This window comes from Gallinula chloropus (assembly GCF_964237585.1).
Source record: "Gallinula chloropus genome assembly, chromosome: 11".
NCBI classification, from domain to species: Eukaryota; Metazoa; Chordata; class Aves; order Gruiformes; family Rallidae; genus Gallinula; species Gallinula chloropus.
In genome coordinates, this window is record NC_140096.1 from 8,875,614 (window position 1) to 8,888,789 (window position 13,176).

Consider the following 13,176-nt stretch of genomic DNA (forward strand, 5'->3'; position numbering starts at 1 on the left):
AGCCAAACCATCACCACCAAACAACAACAAAAACCCAAACAGCCAAACTTTACAAACAGGATACAAAGAGATTTCCTCTTGCAATAAGGATATAGGATAAAAAGTTAGGGAATACGCTGTGGTATGTTTACAGAGGCTGTTCTTCCCCTCCACCCAGCACCCTCCTGCCCCTTACTCCTGTCTTGAGCTTGTTTACAGTTTTTCTAGATGTGCTTGCTGCTTGTAGACAGAGACCTTCCTGTGTCTGTGCAGAACACAGCACCCAGGAGCAGGTGAGGAGAGATGTCAGGCTTCTTGCTGATCCATTTCTTCGTGGACTCTTTTGCGTCACTAAGCCAGGTTACAGACGTTACGACTGCTCAAGATGTTTCTATCTCAGAAGCCTCTTCTATGAAGTTAGCAACAGGACTGAGGAGCAAGAGTGGAAACAGTTTGTACTCTCCATTCCCATCTTCTGAGAGGAGAGGTGCATCGCCCATTCCCAGAGCATCCAGAGGCTCAGCCTGGCTTGCCGGAGCTGCTAGGGGCAAGACAGCTGCACTCCCTGATGGAGGATGCAGAGCAGGTTTCTCCTCCAAGGAGGGCAGCAGAAGGTCTTGTGGATCCTCTGTCTTCCCTGCAGCTTCACTCAAAGGTGGTTCTTCAAATAATGAAAGCAGAGGATTGGCCCTGTACTGTATCAGCTGCATATCTGAGGGAAAACAAACAGTTTAAACTCCAGGCCCCTGTGTCCCATGAGCAAAGGTTCTTATTAAAGACAAGGAACACTGGGGAGGCTGCTTCAAACTCAGTTTGCTAGAGAGAGCCATCCATCTGTGCTCAGATGCTGATCCCACAGCTCTGGAGGGAGCAAGGGCTCCCCTCTCTGTTGGCATCAGCATCCAAACCCACTGCCAGCCCCTCAGGTACACGGCATGCAAGGGCAGTATGGAAGCAGTGAAAGGAGTAGCACTGTGTTTGCAGGGTGCAGCCCCCCCTAGGAGATACTTCCAGAAGGGCATCTGCAGTCTGGCTCCTACCATGACAACCCAGCACGAGAAGGAAACAGTTAACACCAGCACAGGACACAGGGTGGGAAGACTGAGGCACAGCTTCATGGGATGAGTGAAACAACCCAGTCTTCACAGAAGTTTTAAGCCCAGACCAAAGGAGGAGATAAGCCACGATACAGGCTACACAAATTCCACCTCAGTACGGAGTTTTGGAAGAGTTTGGAGCTGCCACAGCTCCCAGTGCTCCTTCCTGCCCACCTTTGCTTCCTGCTGTTTCTCTCTCACTCACTCCCAGATCTTCAGTGCTCGGTGCCAAGTTTGCAATCTGAAGCGAAACAGAGAGTAAGACAGGGACAACATCTAGGACTCCAGGACTGCTCAGCGAGGTTAAAGGCCAGAGGAGGAGGGAGGAGGAATGACTCAGTGGACTGACCAGAGCTCTGCTGCACATGAGGGAGCTCTGGGGAGCAGCCACGGTGAAATGCAGACAAGCTTCTGGCTAGAAAATGTTTATTTTACTGTCCAAACCAGAAGGTTCCTTATAGCCTGTCATGTTGGAGTAACACTGTTACACATGATGCCATCAACATAATGACATTTTGCAAGCACTGCCTGAGGACAGCTGCATTTTCCCTCAGTTGGGATCTGAGCTGGGAAGTCCCAGCTTAAATATTATTTCAGAACTACAGAATCGATGACACTTGCAAGGGATTTTTAACATGAGTGACTTTTAGGAACTGGACCAAGAGAAGTAAGTTTGCACTGAACTTCTGTCTGTCCTCTCAGGAAATTCCAAACAGCCACGTCCAGAATAAAGACAGTATATTGCATTATATTCTCATTTAGCACCTTTCCTTCCATCTTCAGACTGAAGGCACAATCCCATCTGGTAACCCCACACCTGGTTACTTCTTGGCTAAAAGGCATCAGGGGAATCCCCAAGGCTAGGAGAAACCAGCCAGAAACTGTTCCCACACAAAAGACATTCCAGGCTTCCCATTCCAAACAGAAGGCACACCAGTAACAGGCAGGAATACAAAGATGCCTCTATCCAGACAGCTGATTCAACAGGCACCAGTTTGTCTCCCTCTTCTCAGGTGCATTCAGAAAGCAAGGCACATGCTGTTCAAAGCACAAGGGCAGCTGAGATCAGCCCACCGAGTGCCTTACCACAGGCATGAACACCAGCCAGATCACCTTGAGAACCCTCTTAAATTCACACATGGCACCAGTGATAACCAAAGACATGAGGTCAGCAGCACTGGGCAAAATGGCACTTTCTATGCCATGCCAGGAATCCAGTCCCCACCCTGATCTGCATCAGTCAGAACTCAGCCCTGCCCATCGTGCCAACCCTCCCATCCCAGAAGCAAATCTCTCTCTTACATTTTCCACACCAGGCGGAGTTTCCATCAAACTCATATCCAGGGCTGGCAGCTCAGGATTCAGTGTCTGAAAATACAAACAGGCCATGTGTCATGTAACAAGGTTCCTGAAACTTCAGTGAGCTCCTGAGAGGACAGAGGGGTCCAGCACACCGCCCCATACATTGGAGCACAGGGAAGGTGCAATACCCTTCCAACCCGCAAACTGAGGTCACAGAAGGACATTGCATTCCCCAGTGATTATATGGCCAGGTTCCATTCCATATCATAATGCATCATAGCAGGCTGAAGTTGTGTCAGGGGAAGTTTAGGTTGGATATGAGGAAGAATTTCTGTACTGAAAGGGTTGTCAGGTACTGGCACAGGCTGCCCAGGGAGGTGGCTGAGTCCCTATCCCTGGATGTTGCACTTGGTGACACGGTCTAGAGTTGGACCTAGCAGGGCTGGATAGATGGTTGGACACGATGATCTTGAAGGTCTTTTCAACAGGAACCATCCTATGATTCCATGATTCCATAGTGCAACCCAACCAGTATTTTTCAGATAGGAGAAGTGAGGAGACACTCACATCACTGAAGGCCTCGGAGCCGAAGCTGTACGGCTTCCCCGCGAGCATTGCCTGCAGCTCCTCCAGGCTGGCGTCGATGCAGTTGAGGAAATCCTGGATTTCTTCTCTAGAAAGAGAGAGCAGTACAGCACGTAAGGAACAGCCAGCAGCCAGGGCTGCCCTGGCACTGCGAGGTGGGCTGCTCACAAGCCACATGAATCAAACCCCACTCTGCATCACCCTCCACAGCCCCACTCTTTGAAGGACTAGGAACACCATCCCAACAGCAAGTGTGCAGGTATCCAAAAGCAGTTCCTCCTCCTGCACCTACTTCCCCCTTCATTTTAGTATCTCTTAAGTGTTCTCACATCCCAGCCTATATCCCAGTATATCTTCAAAGTAAGGTCTGATGCTTTCACCATGGGACAATAAACAAAGGGGTGGAAGAAAGCTGGACCTGAAGGAACGCTACACACCAGGTCATTGCCACACTGTACACGTTTCCAAGAACAGTGGGAGGGACACAAGGGACAGTGAATGAAGCAGAAAGGGAGCTGCATGCACAGTACCAGTATGGGGCTTCCCAGCATGCTGCAAGCTCCCCCCACACTGGAATACTTCGCTACCTGCAAGAGACACCCCACACTGCTAATGCTTCCCTCACCCAAGGCCTGCTAACAAAGGGGCAGAAAATGCCACTCATCAATGCCACCTGAACAGCTCCTCACCCCGTTCCACACCGCCTCTAAAGCTCTGACAAGACTCCACAAGGTGACAGCAGTGCGACAGTTCCCCAAACCCAGTGAATACCTGTCCAGTAAAGGATCGCTTTGGCTTCCAGAGCTGTTCTCGTTCAAAATGGAGTCTATCACCGAGGCAGGGTCTTCTGGAGCACTAGGCTGTGCTGTATGGAGTTCCACAGCCGCATTTCCTATTTCACTGGGTTTGCTGGCATCGTTCAGAACTGGTGGGGTAGGTTCTGCATATTGTAACTCATTTGGCTGCAACACTTGACAAAGAGGTAACCCAGGATCCAGAGCCGCCTGTGCCTCTCTAAAACATGTCCCAAAGAGAAACACACACAGGAGAATTTATCAACTGCACCACCACCCATTGCAAGTTCAGTATCTCAAACCCTGATACCTACTAAGGTCGTGCCAACCAAGGGTTCAAATAACCACCTGGCCTTTAGAAAGAGAAGGGAAGTGCCTTCCTAAAGGCAGATGAAAAGTCTCTCCTTCCAGCTGACACAGAGAGCTTCTATCAGAGCAGGACACCCTGTTTCACCAGGCCAAAGGTGACGTAACAGCATGAGGACATTAGGCAGGAGGGAAACGGTGTCGCAGGAAGTAAGAGATTCCCAACCAGTCCCTAATCTACACCACCTGTTACCCCATCAATGGGTTTGTGCAAGAGTGTGAGGCTGCAGAAGAGGCGGCCTTCCCTTCAGTCGTGCTCAGCGCAGTACCAGGGAGAACGGCCCTGGACCCAAGATAAAACTACACACCCTGGCTTCACTAGTAAGCTGTGTGTGATACATGTCCCTGCTCAGTCTAGTGCATACACAACTTTGTGTTTGCTAATCAGACAGAAAAGCCTCCACAAATGAAAGCTGCCAGCCAGCTTGGGAGGCCTCCAGGCGCTGCCGAAGGGACACGAGCTCCTGAAAGACTGACCATGAAGTGACCACTGCTACGTGCTGTAGAGAGTCAGACAGGCCTGTCACACTGAAACAGGGTAGGAGCTCAGAACCCAGAGGCACAGCAGCTGCCTGGTTAACAACCGAAGCAGAAACACCTGCGCATCATCTGACTGTACCTGGCTCTGCCGCTTGTGTGTGCCACAGCCAGCAGACCGTCGGTGGCGTTCTCCAGGGTATCAGTGATGTCTCGGATGATGAGACCTGTCCCGTTTCCATCCTCATCCTCTGCATTGTGTTCAGAAAAAGCCACCTGCGGGATACAGCACAGTGAAAGAGTAAACCAGAGGGTCTGGCTTTGTTTGATGCTGAAGCTCTGTTCTTCTTGCAGTTTCTACTTCCTGTTCAGATTTGATCTACGACTGGATGTGCATGGATGTGAGTCACCTTCCCTGGATGTATTCCAAAAAAGGTAGATGAGGTACTTAAGGATATGGTTTAGCTTAGGATGGGAATAGTTGGACTTGATGATCTTCAAAGGTCTTTTCCAACCTTGTGATTCTGTGACTTCATACAGCAGTGCTTTAAAGCTGCCCATTTCAAAATGGAATGCATATGTTTACAAGACTAGGGCATTACAAGACTAGGGCATTAACAGTCCTAAGGAAGCCTTCGAGATCACTGTGTATCAGCCTGTCCACCCCACGGTCTCTCTCCCCAGAAGGACTTACTGCTTGGCCACTCTCCACGGGTATGCGAACATACTGGCGACTGTACTTGGAGGGTGAGGCACCTGCAGCATCGGTGAGAGACCTGAGACAAGAACACAGTGTCAAAGTACAGTTCCACAGTGAAACGCTGTGCGATGCCCAGCACACAGCAAGGGGTAAGAACCACCGTTCTTCAGCTTCAGGGAGAACGGGCTTTGGAAGTGCTTTGTGAAGTGTCCTGCAGACATGCTGCCTTCTGAACATGCCTTCTGTCTGCAAGCAGTCAGTCACCTTGTGTGTCTGAAGGAGTTAAGTCTGATAACCATGCCCTTGGAAACTCAAAGGGCGTGTTTACTCTTACCGTCCAGTTTTTTAGCAGCAGAGAAGCAGAAATCTTTGTTTCATGCTTTATTCAACTTCTATCAGCCTTCTCAAGTTTGATTAAAAAACACAAGTGATAAAATACACTCTTTATGCACTTCAAGAAACTTATCTTGCTTCTTGAAGCTGATTTATCCCTGCAATTCCCATCGGACACCAATGTGTGATCTATCCAGTAATTACCGTTTCCTTTTGACCCCAACAATATAATTTCCTCTCATCAAGCTCAGGATAAACTGAAGAATCTATGAAGGAAAAAACAAAAAGCCAAACCCAAGTGGTTAGCATATCATCTCCAACATAAAATTATTCATTCAGACTTTACTACAACACTATGCAGTTATGTGACTGAAAATAATAGGTAAATTCATATCCATTTGTGTTCACATCTTGAAAAACAAAATTATAGTTACAAATGGCACTGTGAAATTATCCTGCTTGGACAGATTTAGGTTTTTTTGGTTGGTTTTGTTACACCACAAGTTGTTAGAGGATTCCAGACCAGGAACAGCCAAGAGAGAAACCAGAGAAAACGTATTCCAGTGCAGAAACTCCTATAGTTTGCGGGTTCGAAGTTGACTTCTTGAGTAGTCTAAGTCTGTCTCGGTCCAAGATCCTTCCCAGACTCCATTCCATATGCCTGCAAACTCTTGGTTTAGGCTCCTCTTACCATGCACTGCCTCCAGCCCCACAAATACCCAGGTCAGCTTGATTTACTGACTTCTCTCCAAACCAGATTCACTGAGACTTCAAGCACACTGAAATCCTTTTTGCTAAGACTTTTCCTTATCATTTTCCTCACGGTTCTTTGCTGTGCTACTTCTGGGACGCTCAGGGACTGTATTTTCTTTCTGCTGTATTAATACAGCCTGTTCAGCTCTGTGTCATTTGTCATTCTACATAAGCAAAGAATGCCGTCAGGTATCACAGAGGCAGGAATAAGGATGGTAGCACTGAAGATGCTGCAATGGTACCTTAGACAGCAGCTTCTGTTGTTGACTGTGCTTCTGCCTTAGAACTGCCACTTCTTTCCACAGGGCCTTATTTTCTCTGCAATGCAGAATAAATCAGAAGACAGAGGATGAACAGAGTTTAATTTATACGCTTTAGTTTTACAGCTTTCAAACTTTCACAGCACCTTGCAGGACCAATGGCAACATTCCTTCTGTGGATAACTAACAATTGGTTAATCTAATCCACTAGTATAAACCCTGGGCTATATTAACTCCATTTTCCACCAGGCAGGACCAAACCAATAAGGACATTCTCACACTCCCTTGCTCCACCAATACTCTTGATCCGAGGTATTCCTTCAAAGCCCCAAAGCCTTAGAACAAAGGCTTGATGTTTGGAAACAGGCTGAGCACAACACAGACCCCTCAGAGCAACACAGACCCCCTCAGTGAGGGCTCACAGTTTGTGCCTGAGGTGCCTTGCTTTGCTTGGGGGGTTTTAAAGGAACACAGGGAGCGGAGCAAAGGCATCTCCTGAACTTGGGTTCATACCTGCTTGCACACCACTGACCCGAATGAACTGCCAGCACCTACACAAAAGGATCTGAGGGAACAGAGTTGGGGACCTGCAAAGTCCACTTCCAGTCACAGAGGAAACCAAACACTAACTCTGTCTCCCTGCATCTAACCCTGCTTTGTGTTTAGAAAAGGAAACGCTTTGATCGCCCTAAAAAACTGCTACAGGTGATGGCAACCAAAGTTACATCTCAAGACAGTCAACAATCTTCCAGCCTTAATCTCTGGTCTGCTACTGAATGATGAAAACAAGCAAGGTTTAGGATGTTATGAGGGGCAGAATAGGGATTTGGGGGGATGGGGTACATGGGACCAAGCCAAGTACAGCATCACCTGTTTGCAGGTCAAAGGAAACCCCATTTAGAGCCAAGCTCCATTAGACACAAGCAACACTCAGAGCCCAAGTGCCTTTGGAACAGAGGGAGTCTACCTCTTCATGTTAGCCAGCCTGACGTCCATGTTGTTCTGCTGCTCTCTCATTTCCTGGACTTCGGAGAGGACTTTGTGCAGATCCTCTGCACAGACCTTGAGATCCTCTGTTCTTACTGCAGACACCTGAAACAGGACCAGGTTACACATGCTTTACTACAAAGAGTGCGTTGCATACCCCTTTCTACAGGCACAGCGTAGCTGGTCTGTGGAAGGACAGGTAAAATCAGGTAATACTTCAATTGCTCTTACGGATCACAAAACACTGGGGCTGCTGTAGAGGGCAGCCCTCAGGACAGTCTCACTGCACAAAAACCCACTTGATGCCAAGGGGAACAGGAGATTAGGCCCTGTGCATGTCTGCAGTAGCTTCACCACTGTAACTTGGGCCAGGAACCTGGGCTGGTTGGAAATGGCCTTCCCAGGGGTTCTCTGGCAGGGCTGGCAGCAGCTTGCCCTCTAGTGTCAGCCAGTCACAAACGCGACTCGACTGAGCCGAGTAAGAACAGACATGACATTCCTGGAGGGGTGGGTAAACCTGCCAGCACAGCAGAAACACACATTGCAAGGCTGGTACTGGGGGAGGAGGAGTCTCATTAGCGCATCCCACTCGGTTTGAAAATCTGTCCCACACCACCCAAACGGCAGATTCACAACGTGGAGTTTCCTCTGTTACTTCTCTGCTCAGTGACATCCCACAATGAGACATGTCTCCAGAAAGCCCAGACTGCTTTGCTGCCCACAGAGGAGTCCACAAATGCCACTTGTTGGAACAGTGGTGGGAGTCTCATCAGCAAGCAAGAAGCTCTTCCTCCTCCCCACACACAATTTCCCAGTCCCTTCACCACCCCTCTCTGTGGTGGCGGCACTGATGGACAATATACAATTCAGGGGGTTGAGAATGACAGGTCTGGTGTGCCACAGGTCCGAATGACACGTCCAGGTTTTGTGGGTGCAATTGGAGCAGTCACTTAGCCAATACTGATCATAACTGGACCAGGTGGAGTTGCACTGGACAGGTACCAGATGTCCCTTCCAACCCACCGCACGATATGGTTTCTCTCAGCACTCTACTAGATTCCAAGAGAAGGGAGGTGAACGTGTCTGCAATGTGCTAGATAACTTCCACACAGGTTGGCTCACAGATCCCCTTTTCCCCAAAAGAGACTGGGATGGTCAGAAATGGACCCACAGTGTTACAGAATGACATCCCATCACTTCACGATGAAGCACAACACGAGAGTCAGGTAATGGCTCCACAGAAACACCTAACCACTCTCCAACATAACCCAGGTTACAGAGGATGAACAGATCTTTGCATGCTTCGCTGTTCTTTGTGGGCAGTGCCTTAGGCCAAGGGACACGAGCTGCATCCCAAATTAAATCCACAGCAGTCTGATTTCTCGCCAGCATACCCCATGTCTGTGGGGAGGACACCCGAAACATGCAGACAGCAGATGGGAATTTCCCAGGCAGCCAGCCCACCTCTAGAAAAAGGGACAAACTGAAACGTTCTGCCTGAGCACAAACAATTGCTCTTTGGCTTCTCCAACTGGGTAACAGGGTGTTGAGACTGACACACACCAGCAGACCCAGCAGTAGAGGGGAGTGACTAAAGGAAGTCCTGTCTTCAAACCCACATTCCTTGGAGGCTGGAAATGCAGCTCCTGAAGCACGACTCCATCCCAGGCAGCAGAGGAACTACATTTCCTGCACAACACAGAATGTGCCTCACCAACTATTCAACAGCTTCTGACGAGCGTCCTTGGCACCCACTGGAGCTTTTGTCTTCTAGAACACTCCACCCAGCGCCACAGGCCTGTGATGCAGGGTGCCACACATCACGTCACCGGCTGACCGCCCCAGCATCCCAGCAACCAAGGTGTGCAAGCCAAGACAGGAGAGGGATTACAGCAGCCGGGAGGAGCCCTGGCCCGAGGCAGAGCAGCACCAGCACAGCCACATTTAATCAGCTGTGGCCCTGAGCTGGGGCGGCAAAGAATCGATCCAAACACGATTGTGAGTCCCCAGCCCACCCTGTGCTTTCATTAACTCAGGCAATGCAGCCACCACATTATAACATCCTAAGGAAAGATTCCACAGTTCAGATGTCAGCCTGATCTATCACAACACTCTAGCTCTCTGGCAGCCAGGATATTATGGGCTGTAATGTGCCAATAGAGGATAAATATCAGTGCAGAAACAGGTCAGACAAGGCCTGAATGAACAACAGAAAAATGGAAAGTGCCAATAAAAATGTAGCTCAGTGGGGACACAGTTTTGGAGGAACAATGCAATCTCTGCAAAGCCGATCAGCGATTGCTGATCTCCAGTCAGCACCGAATGGGAACACACTCTCTCCTCTAACTTCTCCTGCTCTGTGTCTCTCTTCTTCTCTGTTGCACTGGTGGAGCTGAGGACCACAGCAATCTGTAATTGTGTTTGTGAACTCTGTGGGAAAAGGGCTCACATTGATGGCTACCAAGGCTGTGATCCTCCTGCAGCGCATCGCTAAACAACAGCTTGGTGTGTTTTGCCCAGGAGCCAGCAAGAGGAGACCATGCCAAACGCCAGCCTGGCATTCGGGAGGGAGTCACAAAGGCCTTGCTGATGCACAGCCTTGGTTCACATGGAACGTGCAGTGTTTGAAGCCCACAGACGTGCTCCCTAACAAAGCAAGCAAAGTAAATACATGCTTAGACTGTACCTTGCGCTTGATGTTTTCCAGCAAGTGTGCCTTCCCCTGCTTGAAGAAGGTGTGCTGGAACTCAATGACTGAGCTCTTCTCTGCTGTAATCATACCATTCTCCAGAGCAATCACCTTCCTGAAACCATCTGCAGAGAGGGATCAACAAAGTCATTTCTTTCAGTGCGAAGCTGACTGCCACTACACACAGCTAAAGAAAACCCCAGGGCTGCTGAATTACCTATAGCACTACAGTTATTGTGTGCAAAAACTATGCAAAACAGCAAAGCAGCTTCTCTTTGGTGCTCAATGATTTGACTGTTCTGATCTTCACAGCCAGAGAACGGGCCCACAACACCAAACAGCCTCACAGGCTCTACCAAACAGCACACATGGCACAGGCCAGCTACTGCCCGGAGGCAAGACAGTCATGTCCAAATGACCACACAAGTGAGTGAGACATGGGATTCATCAGGACATCTCAAATAAAGTCCTGTCCCAGTGGAAGCAGCAGCTCAACGCCCCTTCCCTTTCACACCTATAAACCCAGACAATGCCAGATCAAAGCAAACACTACCATGTACCAGTGGGGTCTGCAGAACAAAGGAAGATTCAGCCTAGGCAATCTGTCTCCAAACCAGATTGCCTGCATGAAATAGGACGTGGCCAACTCTGTTTCCATCGCTGCTTCAGGCACCACAGGGTAGATGCAAAATACATCTGACAGACCAATCTATATCTACCCTTGTTCAACTCCTTAACATAGTTCATGCATTCCAGTTTCACTGTGCCTCAGTGGTGCTGTCATCAGAAAACTTTTGGTACCAGCTCATGAAATTTTTCTAGTCCCTGAAACACAGGGCTCAGAGCTGAAACACTGAAAACAAAGTCTAAACCAAGCTCCACTGTTATTCTTTCCTCCTGCTAAGTAAACTCAAGACCAGGATTCAGGTGGGAGGTGTTCTACTGCTGAAAAAGTCACTGTTTTGCTTAAGGAAATTCAAACAGCAGTGAACTTGGCAGAAAGAATACATTAGGACAGCTGTTGCTTACACATGTTAAGCTGTCGTACGAAGCTGGAGATATTGTTGTGTTTGAAGTACTTGGGGAGGAGCTCCTTGGCAAACCTCTGCTCATCCAGAATGCAGAAGTTCTCGCCATTCTGGGAGAAAAGCAAAAGCAACAGTTAGAGAACAAGCACGATGTATCTAAGGTGCTGCTCAGAGACAGTTCCTACAACAGGGAAGGACAGAGCTCCTGGCACAGGGAACTGTCCTTGTGAGCACTTCGGGGCACTTGGGGCTGTGCTAGAAGGTTTGACACGGAAAGAGAGTCACACGAACGCTCCTCCTGAATGGGTTTGGTTTTTTTAAGCCCCGAGGTTTTGATCCGACTCCAAAGCGAGACGGTTCAACACCCCCCACCCTGCGCCGGCTGCTCGGGCGGTCCCGAGGATCCAGGCTGATGCCGCTAGATGGCTGCGACGGCTGCACAGCCCCGGGGAGGCTCCTCCGTGGCACGTCCCGTGTCACCACTAAAAATAACCACGTACCATGGCCGAGTGACACAAAGTTCCGACACCGGAACCCCGCAGCGGGGCACCAGCGGCCTCGCGTTCCCCCGGCGCCGGGCAGGCCTGCCGGCCACGCTGCACGGGGAGAGCGAACGCTTTAGGTGTGTTTCTGCTCGTCTCCGCAAGGCCAGGCCCCGGGGCAGGGGGGGGCAAAAGCCAAACCCGAGCGGGGCCGCGGCACGGGCCGGAGCGATGAGCCCGCAGTTCGCGCCGGGAGCCGGGCAGCGTGCGCGGCCCGCATGGCTCCTGCGGGGGGGGGGGGGGGGGGGGGGGCAACGAAAGCCCGCTGCGCCCTCGGACGGGCCGCTGGCGGCTGCCGGCATCGAGCGCGGCCGGACCGCTCCGCGCCGCCGCGGGGAGAGGGCACCGGGGTCGGCGGGCACGGCCGGGCAGCGCCGCCGCCCCCGCTCCCGGGCGTGCCTGGCCCGCCGGCCGCCCTCACAGCGGCGCCCGCTCCGCCGCTGAGGCCGGGCCGCGGCCCCCCCGCGAACCGCGCACCCGCCCCGGGCGCGGCCGCTGGCCGGGACGACGGGCCCGCCGGCTCCCGGGGAAGGGCACCCCCAGCCGCCGGGCTGCCGCCGCCGCTCCCTCTCCCCGGCCCGACCGAGGGGTCCCGCGGCCCCGGCCTCCCCCGGGACACCCGGCGCGCTCCCCGCGGGCGCCCCCGGCCCCCCCGCGGGCCGCACTCACCCCGCTCCAGCAGATGACGTCGTCGCTCTGCGGGTCCTCCACCAGCGCCCAGAGCTTGGCCAGGAAGCCGGGCACCGGGGCGGCGCCGGGGGCGCCGGGCAGCGCCGACCCTTCCCGCATCCTCGGACCGGGCCGCAGCTCCGTGCGGCGGGGAGGGGTGGAGGGGGGGGGCAGCGGAGGGGCCGTGACGCTGCGCGAGGCGGAGCCCCCGCGCGAGCGGCCCGCCCATTCGCGCGCGCGCGGCCCAGCCCCGCCTCTCGAGCGTGACTCTTGTTGTGCTCCCGAGGGAGCGCGGCGCGCGGTTTCGTGACGTCACTGGGCGCCCTGAAAGGTCCCGCCCGCCGCGTCCCCGGGGAGGGCGCGCTGCCAGCGCCGGGCCGCGTCCTGCCCTGCCCGGCCCCGCCCGGCAGGTAGGTGCCGGCGCCCACGTGCCGCAGCACGGTCCTGCCTCGCGTTCCCGGGGCTCGCCGCACCGGGCGTGAGCCAAGCCGGGGTGCTGGGTCCCGGGGCGGGCAGGTGCGCGCTGTCCTGGGACCCCGGGTTCGCGGCCGTGTGCGCGGCCGTAGCGTGGCGGGGCGCGGCCGGGCGCAGGTGCGGGGCGGCTTCGGGGCAGCG

The 13,176-nt window shown here is 52.4% G+C and overlaps 1 protein-coding gene across 1 annotated transcript; it reads right to left on the reverse strand.

The window, feature by feature from the left end:
* Positions 1-217: 217 nt before the first annotated feature.
* On the reverse strand, positions 218-12,681 carry LOC311195632 (heat shock factor protein 3-like; the record flags this gene model as incomplete). Its single annotated transcript, XM_084269047.1, has 13 exons — positions 218-691; positions 1,251-1,317; positions 2,379-2,444; positions 2,946-3,051; positions 3,735-3,977; positions 4,743-4,876; positions 5,295-5,376; positions 5,838-5,899; positions 6,629-6,704; positions 7,614-7,738; positions 10,320-10,447; positions 11,352-11,460; positions 12,562-12,681. 13 exons carry the CDS (start codon positions 12,679-12,681, stop codon positions 360-362), a joined length of 1,650 nt encoding a protein of 549 aa, XP_084125173.1. The 3' UTR covers positions 218-359.
* Between the last annotated feature and the right edge of the window lie 495 nt (positions 12,682-13,176).